The following is an 18,545-nucleotide window of genomic DNA, read 5'->3' on the forward strand; positions in this document are numbered from 1 at the left end:
TGGCGGCATTATACTGTGTGGAGACAGTTATGGGGGCATTATACTGTGTGGGTGGCACAGTAGTATATAGCAGGCTCAGGGAGATATATTCAATGGCGTAGCATCAAATTGGGGCGTAGCATGCAAAAAGGGGTGTGGTCTAAATAATAGCAGATAGGGGTTGCAAAATCTGGTGACAGCGCCTCTTTAAAGAGGCGCTGTCACCACATTATAAGTGCCTTATCTCCTACATAAGGAGATCGGCGCTATAATGTATGTGACAGCAGTGCTTTTTATTTAATAAAACGATCTATTTTCACCACTTTATAAGCGATTTTAGATTTATGCTAATGAGTTGCTTAATGCCCAAGTGGGCGTATTTTTACTTTAGACCAAGTGGGCGTTGTACAGGGGTGTAAAGGATCTGCCAGACACAGCTTCTGTGTCGACGCCCGTGGTTAATCAGTCTGCATCTGCTCCTAGGTCTGTTAGAGGGACTCGATCTGCTACCACTCAGGCTGGTAGGCTGAGGTGTGGGAGAACCTATCACAGCCTGGCCAGACGGTTCTAGCTGCCGCCCTCGGTTTATGTATACCTTCATTTGCTTCTTGTCTTTGCCTGTGATTCTCTCTTGTTTCCTGGCTCTGCTGTTCCAGCTATTACTATTGACCTCAGCTTCATTTTGACCCTGGCTTTACTGACTACGCTCCTGCTCTGCGTTTAATACCTCGTACGCTCCTGGTTTGACTCGGCTCGTTCACTACTCTTGTTGCTCACGGAGTTGCCGTGGGCAACTGCCCTATTTCCCTTAGCTTCTGTGTACCCTTGTCTGTTTGTCTCTCGTGCACGTATTGAGCGTAGGGACCAGTTGTACGCCGTCGCCTAGGACGGGTCGTGCAAGTAGGCAGGGACTAAGTGGCGGGTAGATTAGGGCTCACCTGTCTGTCTCCTTACCCCGTCATTACAAGGGGAGTGTATGACGCTGACCAATCTGCCTCATGTACTCCTCTCCATTCATTTACTCAGCGCATAGGGATCCTGCTAGATCCTTATGTGCTGTCTTATACTAACACATTAACAATACTGAAGTGTTTAGGCAGTGAATAGACATTCCACGGGATGTCTATTCACAATCTCTGTACTTCGTTACTGTTTCTATGGTAGTTACAGCAGAGGAAGCGTGATCTCGTTGTAACCTGTCATTTACAGCGAGATCTCGCAAGATCACTCTTCCTCTGCTGTAACTACCACAGACAGAGTAACGAAGTGCAGGGATTGTGAATAGACATCCCGTGGAATGTCTATTCACTGTCTAAACACTTCAGTATTGTTAATGTGTTAGTATAAGACAGCACATAAGGATCTAGCAGGATCCCTATGCGCTGAGTATATGAATGGAGAGGAGTGCATGACACTGATTGGTCAGCGTCATACACTCCCCTGTACAACGCTCACTTTGTCTAAAGTAAAAATACGCCCACTTGGGCATTAAGCAACTCATTAGCATAAATCTAAAATCCCTAATAAAGTGGTAAAAATAGTTTGTTTTTTTTTAAAATAAAAAACACTGCTGTCATCTACATTATAGCGCCGATCTCCTTATGTAGGAGATAGGGCACTTATAATGTGGTGACAGAGCCTCTTTAAGTCAGTATGTTATAGGCTGTTAAAGTCCATCAATAGCAGCCTGTATTATTTTTAGGCTCAGTACTTCTAAATGGTGGCAACTGATTGTCTGCATCGTTTATGCTTTCCTTGCAGTCAATGATCGCAATGCCTTAAGCCATAGCTGCTGCTAGGTTCTGGTATTTTAGCAGAGAAGAATAGCACTTGATATCACAGTGATGTCTGTGCATGTGAGCCATTAAAATTAACAGGCGTTATAAAAGAAAAAACGACTGGTATTGTTAATATTGTGATCTATGCAACGTTCGGCCGTAACATTAAAACCAGTGAGACATCTTCTTCGGATAGGGCATCCTGGTGCCATGACTTCCTCAGATAAGCAGTGTACATGCACCTGGCCGTCCACATGATCTAAAAGAAAACATGATTCATCAAACCAGACCACGTCCTTACATTGCTCCATGATCCAGTTCTGATGCTCACATAGACTTTCTAACATCTTTTTATTATAGCATTAGCTTTTCAGCTATTTCAGCTATAGGAGCTCTTCTGTGGTATAGCTCCTCAGACGCATGAATGAGCCTTGGGCATCCATGATTGTTGTTAGTTCACCGGTTGTCATTCCTTGGACCACTTTTGATAGGTACTAACCACTTCATACCAGGAACACCCCACAAGACCTGTCATTTTGCAGACCCAGTTGTCTACCCATCAAATTTGGCCCTTTTCAAAGTCACTGAGATCCTTAGGCTCAGTTAACACAGAGTTTTTTTGGTGGTGATTTTGACGCGGAAGCCGCGTCGGAATCAGCGACAAAAAACATCTGAAACCGCCTCCCATTGATTTCAATGGGAGGCAGAGGCATTTTTTTCCCCGAGGGGCTTTTAGCCGCTCACGGGAAAAAAAAGCGGCATGTCCTTTCTCGTCGCGGTTCCGCCTCTGACCTCCCATTGAAATCAAATTTTTGCGCGCTGTGCTCAGCGGGCGAAGACCGCAGCATGAAAGGGCAGGCATGTCAAAATCTGCCTCAAAATTCCTTCAGGAATTTTGAGTCAGATTTTTTCTGCCTGCAAAATACTCAGTGTGTGAACTAGGCCTTACACTTGCCCATTTTTCCTGCTTCTAACACATCAACTTTAAGAACTGACTGTTCGCTTGCTGCCTAATATATCCAACCCCGTGACCGGCGCCATTGTAATGAGATAATCAATGTTATTCACTTCACGTGTCAGTGCTTTAAAGGGAACCTGTCACCAGCATTTCACCTATTAAACCGACTATACCTGGTGGTAGTGGGTGAAAAATCATTTCTATATAACCTATAATTATCTTCTTAGTCGTCTCTGTAGCTTTAGTATTTAGCTTTTTAGTGTTCCCACACCGTATGCTAATGAGCAGAAAAGAGTCAGATCTTCATTTGAAAAGAGTCAAATCTTCGTTTTGAAAAGAGTCAAATCTTCATTCCTCAAGTCTTTCCGAGTTTACCTCACCTTCTTACTTTTGATTGACAGCTCCTCGTCTTCCCCCAGCACACAACATCCCGCGCTTGTGCATTGATGTCCTCCTTTGGTGTGTGCACACAAAGGGACACCGGATTATTACGATAAAAGGCGCGAAACGTTTGCAGACCGTTATTTACAGTCGGAGGAGGAGTTTAGGAAAGGGGATAACGGCAATGAACTTTTTATAGCAGCAACTAGTGAGGGAGAAGTAAAGTTCAATAGGTGAAATGCTGGTGACAGGTTCCCTTTAAGGCTGGGTTCACATGGTGCATTTTTTCCCCGTTTTTTTGCCTTTATTTTTGTTTTGGTTGATGAACTCCCATTGGGAGACATGTGAGTTTATCTTCCAAAACAAAAAAGGCAATGGCGGATACAGACAGCTGAGGGCCCCTGTGCAAGAACAGTATATGGGCCCCTGGCTATTCAATATCTCATCATATACCACCCCCTTATGTCTCTCTAACAATCTATGAGTAATTGTTATCCATAAAATTCATTAGCTCAGGCATTTACATGCAATCTAAAAGACAGAAGAAGGCTGCTTTAAGGTGACAGTGGGCCCACTTACCTACTGGGCCCCTGTGTAGCTGCACAGGTTGCACCAATGGTGTGTCCGCCCCTGGGCATGCTAAATCCGCAACAAAAACGCACCATGTGAACCCTCATACTTGCTTATCCAGGATATGTACATTTTATCAACTTTTCTATGCCAGTGTGATGGCATGAAAAAAATTGCAAAAAAAAAAAAGTGGGAGGAGCCTATAGGACATTTACGGCAGAAACTGGCATAAATTATAGTGTATTTAACTCACAGACAGCCGAAGATGCAGCAAATTTATTAGATGTGCGTCAGTTAATAAATTTGTCGCAGCTTACACCTGTAGGCTGAGACTGGCATATGAAACGCCAGTCATGGTAAATCTGCCCGTTTATGTATAAATTAGGTCCCAAATACTGAGCTAATGTTATTTTATAGAGCTATTTACACATCCATATTTCTATACTGAGGTATTTTTTATTTTTCAATATGCAGATGTCTTATGACGGCCCACTATAGATTATAAATTATATCTTTATAACTGACTAGCGAAAATGTTAATGGCAGTGCAGATGAGAATACAGTAGAAAATTTAGACAAAATTATTCGTATTTGGTGTTTGTATTTAGCTCTGTATTTCAATACGCAACTGTGAATGAAGGCTAACCATGGCTTTCACACACATGACTGTATTAATATTATCCCTGTTTGGCTTAAAACAGAGTGCTGTTGATCATTAACAATATTACATGAGCTGAAAGCAGTACCTACCCATGTACATAGCAGTAAAATCGCATACAGACAAGCATAAAAAAATGTGAAAAAAAAAAAAAAGAAATAACCATATATGGTTAACAGATACTAAACAAAAAGATTAGGCAAATGAAAAACATTGTGATTTTTGTTGATAAGGTCGAGCACAGTTTGACATATAGTTTGACTTAAGAAAGCAGAAATGTGCAGATTAATAAGAGCCTTCTGTAATGTGGCAGTCTTTGGTGCAAGTGTAAGGCCCCATGCACATGGCCGTGCCCGTAATCACGGCCAGCAATAGCGGGCACGGCTGCATACATGAGAGAACGGCACGTAAAACACGAAAGAACGGACATGCTCTATAATTCCCGGCACAGTTCTACCGCACAGACACCCATCCATAGTGATACGGAAAGGTGTCTGCGGCGAATAGAACTGAATGGGTCCGTAATTGCGTACCGTATTACGGTCCGCAATTACAGAGAGTTTTTACGATTGTGTGCATGGGGCCTAAGAGAGGCAGAGTAGTAGTTTTAAAAGGGTTGTCCAGTATGGAAATATAGTACTATATTAGTGAATTATGAGTTAATAGAGGTGGGTTCCTCTTTTTAAAATCCTCATCTCTTGGCCAGAGTGAAGAGCAGTTATAAAGAGTATCTCTTGCTCTGGAGGACCTGTCTTTTCCTGCATTACACAGACAACCTGTTGATATGAATGGGCACAGTGTAATTCTTAATTTGTCCTGCAGTGGCGGTACAGGGAAATTAAATACATACTGCCAGGTTTCCCCAGAGATTACAGTTGATTGCTAGGGATCCAAGCAGTGGGACACTTTGTGATTTGCTTATTGTCAAGGGACTCTTCTTACAAGTAGGGATTGTCCAAAGCGGAGAACCCCGTTAAGTTGCAGTTAACAGATGTTTATCATGTTTAGTATTAGTTCACAAAACTATTAGGCCCTGTTCACTTGGAGTTTATTTGCAGGCAGAAAAATGAAGCCATTTTTAGGCAGATTTTGACCTGCCTGCAATTTCTAGCCGCGATTTTCGCTGGGTTTTTCGCTGCGTTTTACACCCCCGGGCAAAAGACGCTGCAAAAAACACTTTCTCTGCCTCCCATTGATTTCAATGGGAGGTCAGAGGCGTTACCGCAACAAGAAAGAGCATGCCGCTTTTTATTTTTACCGCAAGCGGCTAAAAGCCGCCCAGAAAAAAAGTTCCTCCACCTCCCATTTAAATCAATGGGAGGCGGTTTCGAACCTGTTTTTTGGCGCTGATTCCGATGCGGTATCCGATTCAAAATCAGCGTAAAAAAACGATGTGAACTGGGCCTTAGGCTATGTTCACACAGAGTTTTTTTACGTGTTTTTTGACGCGGAAACCGTGCCGCAAAACTCGTCAATAACGGCCCGATAATGCCTATCATTGATTTCAATGGGAGGCGGAGGCGTTTTTTTCCCACGAGACATTCCCTATCTTCGGGCGTTTGCGCCTCTGACCTCCCATTGACATCAATGGGAGGGAGAGAAAGCATATTTTGCAGAGTTTTATGCCCGCGGTGCTCAATGGCCGCGGGCGAAAAACGCAGTGAAAATCGGCGCGCAGGGAGATGAAAATCTGCCTCAAACTTCCAAACGGAATTTTGAGGCAGAATTTCCGCCTGCAAAGAACTCTGTGTGAACCCAGCCTTAAATTGGAATGTTTCACAGATGGCACTAAATCATAACAGATTGATAAACAACAAATAACACGATGCAACAATAAAGCTATATATACACATTAAATCAAACTCTGTCAAATTTGCCGATAATCCATGCACGGATGATCCTGGACTAAGAGCGGCAGAAAGGATGGTTTAGAGTAGAATGTGCAGTTAGACTTAACTGCTATTTCAGCTATGAGGGCACGTTCAGACGTGGCGGAATTTTTCCGCAGCAAATGTTGGTGCAGATTCAGGGCAATTACGCAACGAATCTGCAGCAACATTTGCATATTTCACAGATAATTCAGACATTGCCGATATCACAGCGGACTTGTTTTTACAATGCAAATGCTGAAATCTGCAGTGAAATTCCGCTTCTTCTCCGCAACGTCATGAGCATGCTGCGGAGGGAAAATTCTGCTCCGCAGCCTGATTTCCGCACAGTTATTTTCTGCAACGTCTGAACTAACTTTCCTAAAAATGTATAGAAACAAATGTAAAAAACGGCTGCTGCAGAATTCCACTGCGGACTGTCCGCAGTGGAATTCAGCAGCAATTCCACCACGTGTGAATTTGCCCTAAGGGTATGTGCACACGTAAACTGCATTTATGTCTGAAATTACGGAGATGTTTTCAGGAGAAAACAGCTCCGTAATTGCTTGTCCTCGTATTTTGCGAGGTGTCATTGACGCCGGTGTCATTTACAGCTGTCAAACGACGACGCGTAAATTACAGGTCGTCGGCACAGTACGTCCGCAAACCCATTCAAATGAATGGGCAGATGTTTGCCGACGTATTGGAGCCGTATTTTCAGGCGTAAATCGAGGCATAATACGCCTCGTTTACGCCTGAAAATAGGTCGTGTGAACCCAGCCTAACTCTCCGCAGGTAGACACTAAGGGATGCTTTGTACAGATTTAAATTTTCAAATCTTAAGTAACGTCTGTAGGGAAAGCTTGGCTTGCATGTGGCATCTGATGGAGCATGCTGCAATTTTTGTATATATAATACACTTTGTAGCCTAGAATAACATTAGCTGCTCATTCAGGACATTTTCCATACAGAACCCATATGGATCCTTTCAGGTAAGGGAGGCTAGTCATTTCACTTAAAATCCTACTGAATTTCACTCCAGATAAGCTGGTTCTGCTATCTTTTAGACAACATCCTCTCGTTTTCATAAGGTTATTGTGACAACGTCTTTTTAGTGGACCTGATGAAAACGTTGTATCGGATAAATTTGTGTTATCACAAACATGGCTCTACTCCTCGGTGGCTAAATCTCTCCGTTAGCCACTAGTTTACCCTGATTCTTTTTCTTCGTCCCTTTTTCTTACCGACACATTTTTCCGCTAGTTGGTTCATTGTTGGAGCTTCCAAAGCTCCGTTCCCGTTTATGTTTAGGAATCTAGATGTGATAGTGCCGCCAATACAAATCCTGATGTCGTCATGTGATATTCTACATACAGAAGCTGACAGCACTATCTTTTTTATCTTAGAAATCAGTATTTATACATAATTAATAACTAGTATTCTGTAAATGTTTCCTTGTTGTATAATCAAGTGATCCAGATTTTTGTGAATAATCAGAAAGCACTTCCTATTTTTTAGGATAGGTCTTGCTGCCCTTGTATATTGTGAAGTAATGCCCATTTTCAGTCTTCAACAATTAAACTGGTGCATCATTTTCTGGGGAATGAATGAAGGACTAGAAATATTCCGCTTCAGGAGATTGATTTAAAGCAGTTGAAGCTCATCTTTCATGAGCAGGTGTCCTTCTGTAGCTGCACTAACGTTCAGATAACGGACTTGTGAAGACACTTGCATCAGTGGTTTTAGCGCCCAGTCACAAACTAAAGGGCTTTTGTTTTAGTCTGTATCACCAACCCCTTTTATTTACTGCTAATTTAATAATGACTGTTTTTCTTTGACATAATTAACGTAATTGTTTCTTTACTGCAGTATACAAATTCAACCCCTCTTTGACCTCCTATAACGTAGTAATAATAATTTGAGCCATAAATATATGTAAATCTTGCATTAGTGAAACTTAATATTTATACACTATGAATTCTGAACATTTTGAAAGCCTATACAATTTATAAAAAAAAGATTTATTTCTAATAATTCCTTATTTCCTAACAAAATAAGGCGGCAATAAACATTAAAGATATTTAAAAAATAATAATTCTAATGTAACGTATGTTGCTTTTTATACCAATACATATTTAAGCATCACTTTTGTCTAGCATCTTTTTTTCAGAGGTCCTGGTAATTTTAATTCAGCATCATTTGATGGCCTGAAATTTCAGAAGTGTAGAAGCAAAAATGCTGCAAAGATTGGATAAAATTCTTGTGAGCAAAGAACAAAAGTGTTCAATGCAAATGTACCATCTGAAATTGACCTTTTGAAGAACTTCCACGTTAGTGAACATGAAGATAGGGTTTAAAACTAGACCCACGAATGTCAAATTATTGGAATTTATAAGTTGCAGAGACATTATTTTATTCATCAGGTGAAAGAAAATTACTAGCGACTTCAATGTACCTTGCATGTCACTGGTATGCACACACATAGTGTAAAGCAGCTTTACAGTATGAGGACTGCGCAAACCATCTTCTCATATCTTTGACAAGGGCCAAAATGTGATGGCTACATGACATAAGGGGTCATAAAGATTATTGCCAAAGCAAGTGAAAACAATCCTGCCTTCAAAGTACAGATTCAACAAATGCACAAATAATATAGATAATGTTACTGAAAATAGACCACAATTCGTGCGATTATGTGTCAGATACATTAATAAAATGTAAATAATTTCATACAGAGACCATAAAACATTCAAATAGCACCTTAAGGCCATGTTCACATGTAGCTGGATGTTTCTGATCACCTTTTCTGTGCGTAAATTCTGCAGCGTTTTCGCAAGAGAAATTGACATTCTGCAGATTGATAACAGGTCAATTTCCGCACTTCTTTTCTGCGTAATTGTTAAGCCGCATGTGGATGAGATTTGCTGAAATCTCATCCACTTTGCTGCTGCTGTAATATGCTCCGGAATTACCGCACAGATTTTGCAGTGTTTCCACTACTTGTGACGATGGCCTTAAGGGCTTATTCGCATGAACGTTCAATACATCCATGTGACGGTCGTTAAAACAATGCGTACACATGTATTGCAGTGGAGCCGTTCACACGGCCGTTGTTTCAAAGTAGAACATGTCCTATTTTCTTCCATTTTAACGGATCCCTTTATAGACTCAAGTCTATGGGGATCCGTGAAAACGGGACCCACACGGGTGTAACTCGGACGTGAAAAACTGCTGTTTTTTATGTCAGAGTTTCCCCACGTTCGCGTGAATAAGCCCTAAGAGATTTTTTAAAGCTCCCACAAATAAAAGAAAAACCTTTAAATCCTATCTCTCTGGAGATGCTCCAAAACTTTGACAGGGGATAGCCAACGTACCCAGGAAAGTCAAGATGTTCCTCAAGACTTGTAGATGTTATCGTATGTGTTAGAATCAATTCATACGCAGAGCCTGCATTCAATATTATGTTGGCAGCTGCACTGAAATCTCCAAGCATTATTATCTTTACAATATTAATTCAGCTTTATGGCATCTATATAGAAATTATTCAAAAAGCAGCCATTACGGAGAAAGGGATGAGAACTGTCGGTCTACTTGTACTTCAGACATAATGGACATTTATTCTCTCTGACTAGCCATGCAGAGACGTAACAGTTCATAGAACTGTGTGCACAGGAAGAATTTCCTCTCATGTCTCGGTTTATCTTTTCAGACCTCAGGCCAGCCAGTAGTCCTTCTTTGCCCTAGGCTTTCTTGTGCTCAGTGAAAATTGCTCTTTAGGAAGCATATCTGTCATCCTTCTTGTATGACTGCTCATTTTGGGTGGTCTGTTTGTTAGCCTGTGTAAAAAAAAAAACCTCTGGTTATTCTCCTTTAATAGCATGAGTTGTTACAGGTCATCACTGCCATAAATATTCAAAGAAAATCTCCATAATATGGCTTTAAGGGGCTGAAAAATGTTGTACCTTTTGAAGAAGTCATGCCTCATTTTAAAGGAAATTCTACAAATCTGCATCTATGTAGGAAGGCAAATTTTCAAGCTTGATAGATGCCGACTGAATCATTTAAGATCTGGTGCTATTGCTGTTGTGCTAGTTTGAGCTTTGAGTTTGCGCTGAATAATGTGTTACAAATGTATTTAAATACCTCACAGGGATTTGACAATGCGTAAAAGTTAGAAATATGGGGCCTTTGGTTTCATGCACAATGCACAGACATGTGTACACAGCCTATATGGCGGCGCATAGAGAGCCTACAGGTACATCCTATGGAGCTGTAGTCACTCCGTGTTCCGCTGTATGTGCCTCTGTAGATCACTGTATTATAGAGATATCCGATAATGTGAAGAAAGGGAGAAAACTTCCAGCTCACCGGTTCTGCGCCTGCTGAGATGTCGCTCGGATCCCCGCGACGGCCCGCGGCATATGTTGCAAGGAAAGAGAAGGATGATCCAGCGCTAGTAGTGGTTTTTAAAAGGGAAGAACAATTCCCATGTTTATTAGAGAAATAATTTAAAAATCTTTAGGACGAGACGCAGTCTCAAGGCAGGAGTAAGCAGGGAGTATACCCGAGCCTACGCGTTTCGAACGCACACTGCGTTCTTAATCATGGCAAAGGAAGAGATATCCGATGGTGTACTCAAAATAACCTCCTTATCCCTCCATATGATATCAGAGGGTTAAGCTACACATTGTATTTAAAGTGTTTTTACCTGTTATGTTGATGAGCATATGTGGCAGCTTCCAGCCATGTTATATAGGAATTGCATGACCTACGTCAGAGAAACTACCTTTTTCTTTGAGGTCCTGAAGTCCTGGAGCGTCTCATATTTTAGCAAAATTGCCAAAATGAATCACTGAAGGGAGGAATGCATTGAAGACCTGTTTGTGGGTACAATAGTACCCAATATTTTTACTGTATTATTTAAAGAGGTTTGTCTTTGGGATGGACTCTTTTAATTAATCTCACAAGAAGTACTACCGTTTTTGTTTGCTAGATAGAAAAACATATCAGCATAAAAGCCTCTGAAGTGTCTCCAACTGTCTTCTTGTAATTAACATTCTCACAAATTATTGGATTAAATAAAACCAAATTGGACAAAATTACAGTAGTGTTAGTGCAATGTGGTCTGCATGGACAAACAAATGGATTCAACTAATTCTGCCTAAATACATGATTGTTTTAGGGTGCGCCAAATAGTGCCACACCCGCTCCATTATGGCAAATCTATCATTTTTAAAAGCTAATTGACCATTATCATGTTATGAATGATTTTATTTTTCATGGTTATATACTGAAGTGGACTATTATTTTCCCTTATTTAACCTTTTCTTTCAATTTGTGCATTTTATCTGTCATTTTGTATTCTATACTATATGGTGTCATGTATAGTTATCATATCTTGCTCAATAAATAACTATTATTGTTTTATTTATAATGCTTGGCATGCCTTGTCTATTATGTATATGCATAAGGGGATTTATATATGCATTTAAGGATTATCCAAATATTAAGCTCAGATCCTTTTTGCACATAGTCGTAGTGGCTACATAAACAGATGTGTAAGCTCCGTGCCAGTGTACATAGGTCCTTAGTGTGTAAGGCAGCATACACCAGCCACAAGGACACAAACGCACAAGAGCAAGTCATTTATTAGAATACTAGATTTACTTTGAGGAGAAATGTGATTCAGTTTCCATTGATTCTAAAGTAAAGTACTTATTCTGTAAGAGATGCTAGCCATAGAATTATAGATAATTTGCTCAAATCTGTGCATCTGGTAACAAAATGATACCTTCTAACCAATCAAAATTAGTGCAAGGATCAGTTATCTTAAAAAAGCTATTCGGTCAGAGTGCCCATGCTGGCCCCTGTCCACCACCGAAAGCACCTACAAAGAGGACGTGAGCATCAGAAGTAGACCATGGAGCAATGGAAGAAGGTGGCCTCGTCTGATGAATCATGTTTTCTTTAACAGCATGTGTACAGCCGGGTGCGTATGCATTTCTTACCTGGGAAAGAGAAGGCATCAGTATACACTAAGGGTAGAAGGCAAGCCGGCAAGGCTGTGTGATTCTCTGGGCACTGTTCTGCTGGGAAACCTTGGGTTCTCGCTTTCATGTGGATGTTATTTTAACACGTACCACCTACCTGTTGCAGACCAGGTGCACCCCTTTATGCCAATGGTATTCCCTCTTTCAGCAGCATAATGCACCCTGCCATCCCTAAAATTGTTCAGGAAAGGTTTGACGAACTTAACAAAGGGTTCAAGGTGTTGAATTTGTCTCCAAATTCTCCAGATCTCAATCCGATCAAGTATCTGTGAGATGTGCTGGAAAAACAAGTATGACCCATGGAGGTCTCACCTCGCAACTTTCTGCTAATGTCTTGGTGCCAGATACCACAAGATGTCTATACATGTCATGTAGAGAATGTCTCAATGGATCAGAGCTGTATTAACGTCAAAAAGGGGGGGGTCCTACCCAATATTAGACAGTTGGTTTCAATGTTATGGCTGATTGGTGTAATCTGTAAAATGTTGTGAACACATCATTTAAGTATTGGTTAACCTTTACATCAATCTGGTATGTCTCAGAGAGCTCTGGACCTACTTCAGAAATCACTAGACTAAATTATAGCATTCGAAAGGGTAGATTATACCTTATTCACACAACCGTTAAATACGTCCATGTGATGGCCGTTAAAACAACGGCTGTCACAGATACGCATGTATTCCAATAGGGCCGTTCACACGGCCGTTGTTTCAATGGACCGTGTGAAGAATCCGTTGAAAAATAGAACTTGTCCTATGATGATCCCTCCATAGGCTCAAATGTAGGCTATCCGTGAAAATGGGACCCATACAGGGGCACCTCGGACATGTCATGCACATCTTTTAGGTAGACAGGTTAATGATGTGGACTTAAAAATTACCATAGATTCTGGCATATGAGCATAATATCATGCCTTAAGCTACACTGTTAAGTGCTACATCTTGAAAACAATGTTGTTTTAGCAGGTGAAAATAGATTTTTCTATCTCCTATTGATTACAAAGTACATAGTTTTACTTCCTGTTGAGAGTACAACCTTGTCGCCACTCACTGACAATTATCTCAATGTTTTACTTCCCATTAAACTATTTAATGGCCGATTGCTTCAGCTTGCCTTGAGGGCAGAACTGAATAGGCCTTCAGTTGACAGACATTTTCTTATTATCGGTGTTGTGGTAGAAGGCAGCAATGTGTAGCAAGTGCACAAAGGTGTATGGGAAAGAGAGGTATTCTCATATGGCGTGCACATCACAACATAACAGATGAGTCTTGTCATTATGTACCGGAGATATACTTACATGCACTTTGACCTTTTCCAGCTACTCTCCCGGACGATCTGAAGACCCTGATCCAGGAGGCAAAGGAAATGAAGTGGCCCTTTGTGCCAGAAAGGTGGCAATACAAACAGGCTGTGGACCCAGAAGACAAAACAAACCTACAAGACCTTATTAACCCAAGACTGCATGACTTACTGGTATGAATGACATTGCCTGTCTATATCGATACGACATTTGATATGTATGCATATATGGTAGAAGATATCTAAAATGTATCCCCCCCCCCACCAATACTTTGTCATTAATATTTTTTTTAATTATAAAAAGCATTGTTCGAATAAAGTCAAATGCCTTTAATCATGTAAGGGTAAGGCCACAAAGAGTGGCCAACAGCTGCACCGGCACCATGTTCGGCACAGCTGTCAAATTGGCTGTTAATGACCGCACAATGTTGCAGGTAAAACGGCCTTTTACCTGCTAAATTGTGCAGCGATTAATGAATACAATATTCAATAGGATAAAAAACGTTGTATCCAGCACTCTTGGTAATAAAAATATAGATTTATTCGGTCATTTTAAAAACACGACAAATTAAAATTATCCCAGGAGGATGCTTACGCGTTTCAAACCACTAGGGTTCTTAATCATAGCTGATTAATGAATACACCCTTTATGGCCGCACGATTTTGCAGGTAAAGGGCCGATTTACCCGCATTAATAGGCAATTTGACAGACGTGCCAAGCATGGTGCCGGTAAGGCTGTTGGCCACATTGCAAGCGGATCAATGCCGCTCAGTGTGGCCTTACCCTAATAACGTGACAGGTGTAAGATTATCAAATGCTACAAAGTACAACTATAAAGACACTTAAGAAAAATTGCAACATAAATTATGGACACTAGTAGTTATCTTAGTCTTCTGTTTTTGTTAGAGTGAAATTCCAGAGTTTCTTGCTGTTCTGTGGAAAAAATATGCAAAAGTATAAGAAATCCTGGCCTATCGGGTGCTAAGTTTCCCCTATTCAGACGAGCGTGTCAGTTTTGCATCAGCAAAAAAAGGAGCGTCTTTCATGCATTTCAGTTCCGTGTGGTATCGGTGTGCTTTACCATGTGGCATCAGTGTTCCTGTTTTTTTGAAAAAATCATTTCTTTAGCAACTGGTACTTGAAAAACACGGACAGCACACATATGTCATATTTTCACGCACCCATTGACTTCAATGTGCGAAGTGGTCCTCATAAATGGACCAAAATATGACTTGCAGTGAGTTTCACGCAATAGACGCACGCTGCGTGAAAAACAACGGACGTGTGAATTGCCCAATTGAATTGCATAGGTCCGTGTGCTGTCCGTTTTTTTAACAGACAGCAAACGGACGTATAATACGCTCGTCTGATTAGGGCCTAAGACTGTGTATTAAAAGTTTGCAGTATATCCGACCTAGAACAGGCAGAGAATTCCTGAAAAAAGTCTGCATCAAATTGTGGTAAACAATTTCCGTTCATATTCGCCGCTACCTCACTGGTGTTGCCATAACGATGAGTTCCTGCTCCCCACGTCTGGTCTCCTGCAATGACGCTGCAGCACATGTGAATGTTGCAGCCTGTGATTGAAACATCATCCCAAGAGGCCAGCAGCACGGAGAACTACCGGGGGAATAAGGAGCCATCGCTATGGCAACACCATGGAGGAGAAGTACAGACTTTTTCTTATAAAATTCAAACAGGAAAAAGTAGGGTTTTTTCTGGTTTGCGATTTTTGCTGCGGATTTGCAGCTTTTCAGCTGCAAAATTGCAATATTTGCTATTGGTTTCGGATTTTTACCTCCCCTTTGAACTCAATGGTGAAAATTGGTAAAAAAAATGATTCCGCAGCATAAATTGACATGCTGCAAATGTAAAATCTGCATCACAGGTCAATTTATGCACATTTTCTTGCCAAATTGTTTGTGCAGCGTGTGGATGAGATTTGTTCAGACTTCATTCAGTTTTCTGCTACTGTAAGGCTACATGCACACGTTGCGTATTTTGCTGCGGAAAATACGCAACAAAACTGCAGCAATACGCAGTTACTTTGCAGGTAAAAACCGCACCTAATTGTGTGTTTTTCAATGCATTTTTCGGTGAGGTCTTTAAGTTTTGATGCGTTTTTTGGCGCATTGTCATGCTGCGGGTTTTGTTGCAATTTTCCACACAACTAGGCAGATACAATTCGCAAGCGGAAACGCAAGATAAATTGACTTTCACCGCAGGTCAATTTACGTGCGGAAAATTACTGCAGCATTTTCATGAGATTTCCTGGAACCTCATTGACTATGCTGGTACTGTATAAAGGCCTGCTCACATCACTGTTCGCTTTCCGCTCCGGGGTTCCGTCGGAGGTTTCCGTCGGGTGAACCCCGCAACGGAAAGTGAAAGTGACAGCACAGCTTCCGTTTCAGTCACCATTGATCTCAATGTTGACGGAAACATCGCCAATGGTTTCCGTTCGTCACCATTCCGGCAGGTTTCCGGTTTTCCGACGGAATCAATAGCGGAGTCGACTGTGAAGAGGCCCTAAGGGTGCGTTCACATATATCAGTTATATCAGCATCAGTTTTTTGTCTCTCAAGTGATTACAACTGATGCAAAAACTGATGCAAAAATGTATCAGTTGCCATTAGCCTTTTTTTTTATTTTTACTACAAAACCATCAGTTGTCATTAGTTGTCGTTAGTTGTCATCCGTTTTTAACATAATTTTTTACCACAAAGGTCCACAAAATGGTAGTCTAGGCTCTGAAAATGTCCCCCTGTATATAGTGCCACACATCCCCTGTAAATAGTACCGCAGTGCCCTCTGTAGATAGTGCCACACCCCCCCTGTATATAGTGCCACACACCCCGTGTAGCTAATGCCACAGTGCCCTGTGTATATAGTGCCACACAACTCCTGTAGATAATGCCGCAGTACCCTCTGTATATAATGCCACAGCACCCCCTGTAGATAATGTCACAGTGCCCCCCTGTAGATAGCGCCATGCAGCGTCCCTTGTAGATGGCACCCCACACACATCCCTGTAGATAATGCCGCAGTGCCCTCTATATATAATGCCACAGTACCCCTGTGTATAATGCCACAGTACCCCCTGTAGATAATGTCACACAGCCCCCCTGTAGATCGCACCACACAGCGCCCCCTGTAGATCGCGCCACACAGCGCCCCATGTAGATTGTGCCGCATAGCGCCCCATGTAGATTGTGCTATTTAGCGCCCCCCTGTAGATAGCGCTACCCCCCTTCAACTGTAGATAGCGCCACTGAAAGTCCCTCTAGCAGAGGAATCCCCGGCCAGAGCATTGCAGACGCTGTGGCCGGAGATTCCCTCTCAGAGGACCCCCTGACACCACTATCCATATTTAGACAATTATGTCAAGGGCTTCCACAAGCACAGCGCTTACAGTAGCGCTGTGCCCAGGGAATTATCGACGAGTGGAGGAGCTCTCTCTGCTCCTCCGCTCTGAACTCATTCTGTAGCAGGGACCTGGTTGTTCCCTGCTTCAGTATTAAGTTCAACTGTGTCTGCGTCCTGAGGACGCAAACACAGTTGACAGCGGGACATACCGCCGGCCGCACGGAGCAGCGGAATCTGGGACTGTCCCGCTGAATCCGGGACTGGTGGGAGGGTACTCTTCAGGGTCTCCGCCTGGAGCGGAATCCCCGGTAATGCTATGGGCCGGGATTCCGCTCCTAGCTCACATCCACCTTCCCGCCGGGTGCTGCCGGAAGGTGGATGCGGCAGCACCCGGCGTTCATCCGGCCTGAATTAAAATACATAGGATACAGCGCCGGACCTCCCTGGGAGCCGGAACCGCTAAACGGTAAACTGAAGCGGACGCCGGACATACGTGAACGACCCCTTACACTGTGGTTTTACTGCACGCAAATACGCGCGGCAAAACTGCACGTAATACTCATTGTGTGCATTGAGCCTAAATATGCTACAGATTTTCCATCCGTAAATCCAGATAGAAAATCTGCCCTGTTTGAACATAGGGATTAAGAGATGCAATGCTGGAGAAGCAATCAATTCAATAATGCCAGTTTTCCAGGATAATTGCATTAGAAAGAATTGTGTTCATGTTTAAGGGTATGTTCACACGCAGTTTTCCGATGTAATTCGGGCGTTTAACGCCTCGAATTACGCCTGAAAAAACGGCTCCATTACACCTACAAACATCTGCCCATTGCTTGCAATGGGTTTTACGGTGTTCTGTTCCCACGAGGTGTAGTTTTACGCGTCGCTGTCAAAAGACGGTGCATAAAAAGACGCCCGCATCAAAGAAGTGCAGGGCACTTCTTGGGACGTTTTGGAGCCGTTTTTCATTGGCTCCATTGAAAAACAGCTCCAATAACATCCGTAAAATACGCCGCAAAAAACGGTATTATTTCAGGACTTGTGGGACTATTTCTTAATTTGTCTGGATTTCCCATAAAACACTGTAGGCAGGGCCTTGTAAGGGTATGTTCACACGGCCAAATTTCAGACGTATACGAGGCGTATTATGCCTCGTTTTACGTCTGAAAATACGGCTCCAATACGTCGGCAAACATCTGCCCGTTCATTTGAATGGGTTTGCCGACGTACTGTGCAGACGACCTGTTATTTACGCGTCGTCGTTTGACAGCTGTCAAACGACGACGCGTAAAAATACAGCCTCGTCAAAAGAAGTGCAGGACACTTCTTTGGACGTTTTTGGAGCTGTTTTCTCATAGACTCCAATGAAAACAGCTCCAAAAACGGACGTAAAAAACGCCGCGAAAACGGCGCGAAAAACGCAGCGAAAAATGCGAGTTGGTAAAAAAACGTCTGAAAAGCAGGGTCTGTTTTCCCTTGAAAACAGCTCTGGATTTTCAGACGTTTTTGTTGACTATGTGTGAACATACCCTAAGAGGCGATTACAGGCCGCTGCTTTAAGGCAGAGAGCATATAAGGCATTTTTTAGATACTGATTCTGATGTTTTCTGATATTCATACAGGATCAGGAAGCT

At 42.1% G+C, this 18,545-nt stretch overlaps 1 protein-coding gene across 1 annotated transcript in view; it reads left to right on the plus strand.

Annotated features, from left to right (window-relative positions):
• ALPK1 (alpha kinase 1) overlaps positions 1-18,545 on the plus strand; it is a 183,141-nt gene that overhangs the window by 83,655 nt on the left and 80,941 nt on the right. Inside the window, exon 3 of the mRNA XM_075860525.1 lies at positions 13,561-13,715. Coding sequence (XP_075716640.1) covers positions 13,561-13,715 — 155 coding nt within the window. The remainder of the gene's footprint in view (positions 1-13,560; positions 13,716-18,545) is intronic.

Source organism: Rhinoderma darwinii, chromosome 1 (assembly GCF_050947455.1).
Source record: "Rhinoderma darwinii isolate aRhiDar2 chromosome 1, aRhiDar2.hap1, whole genome shotgun sequence".
NCBI classification, from domain to species: Eukaryota; Metazoa; Chordata; class Amphibia; order Anura; family Rhinodermatidae; genus Rhinoderma; species Rhinoderma darwinii.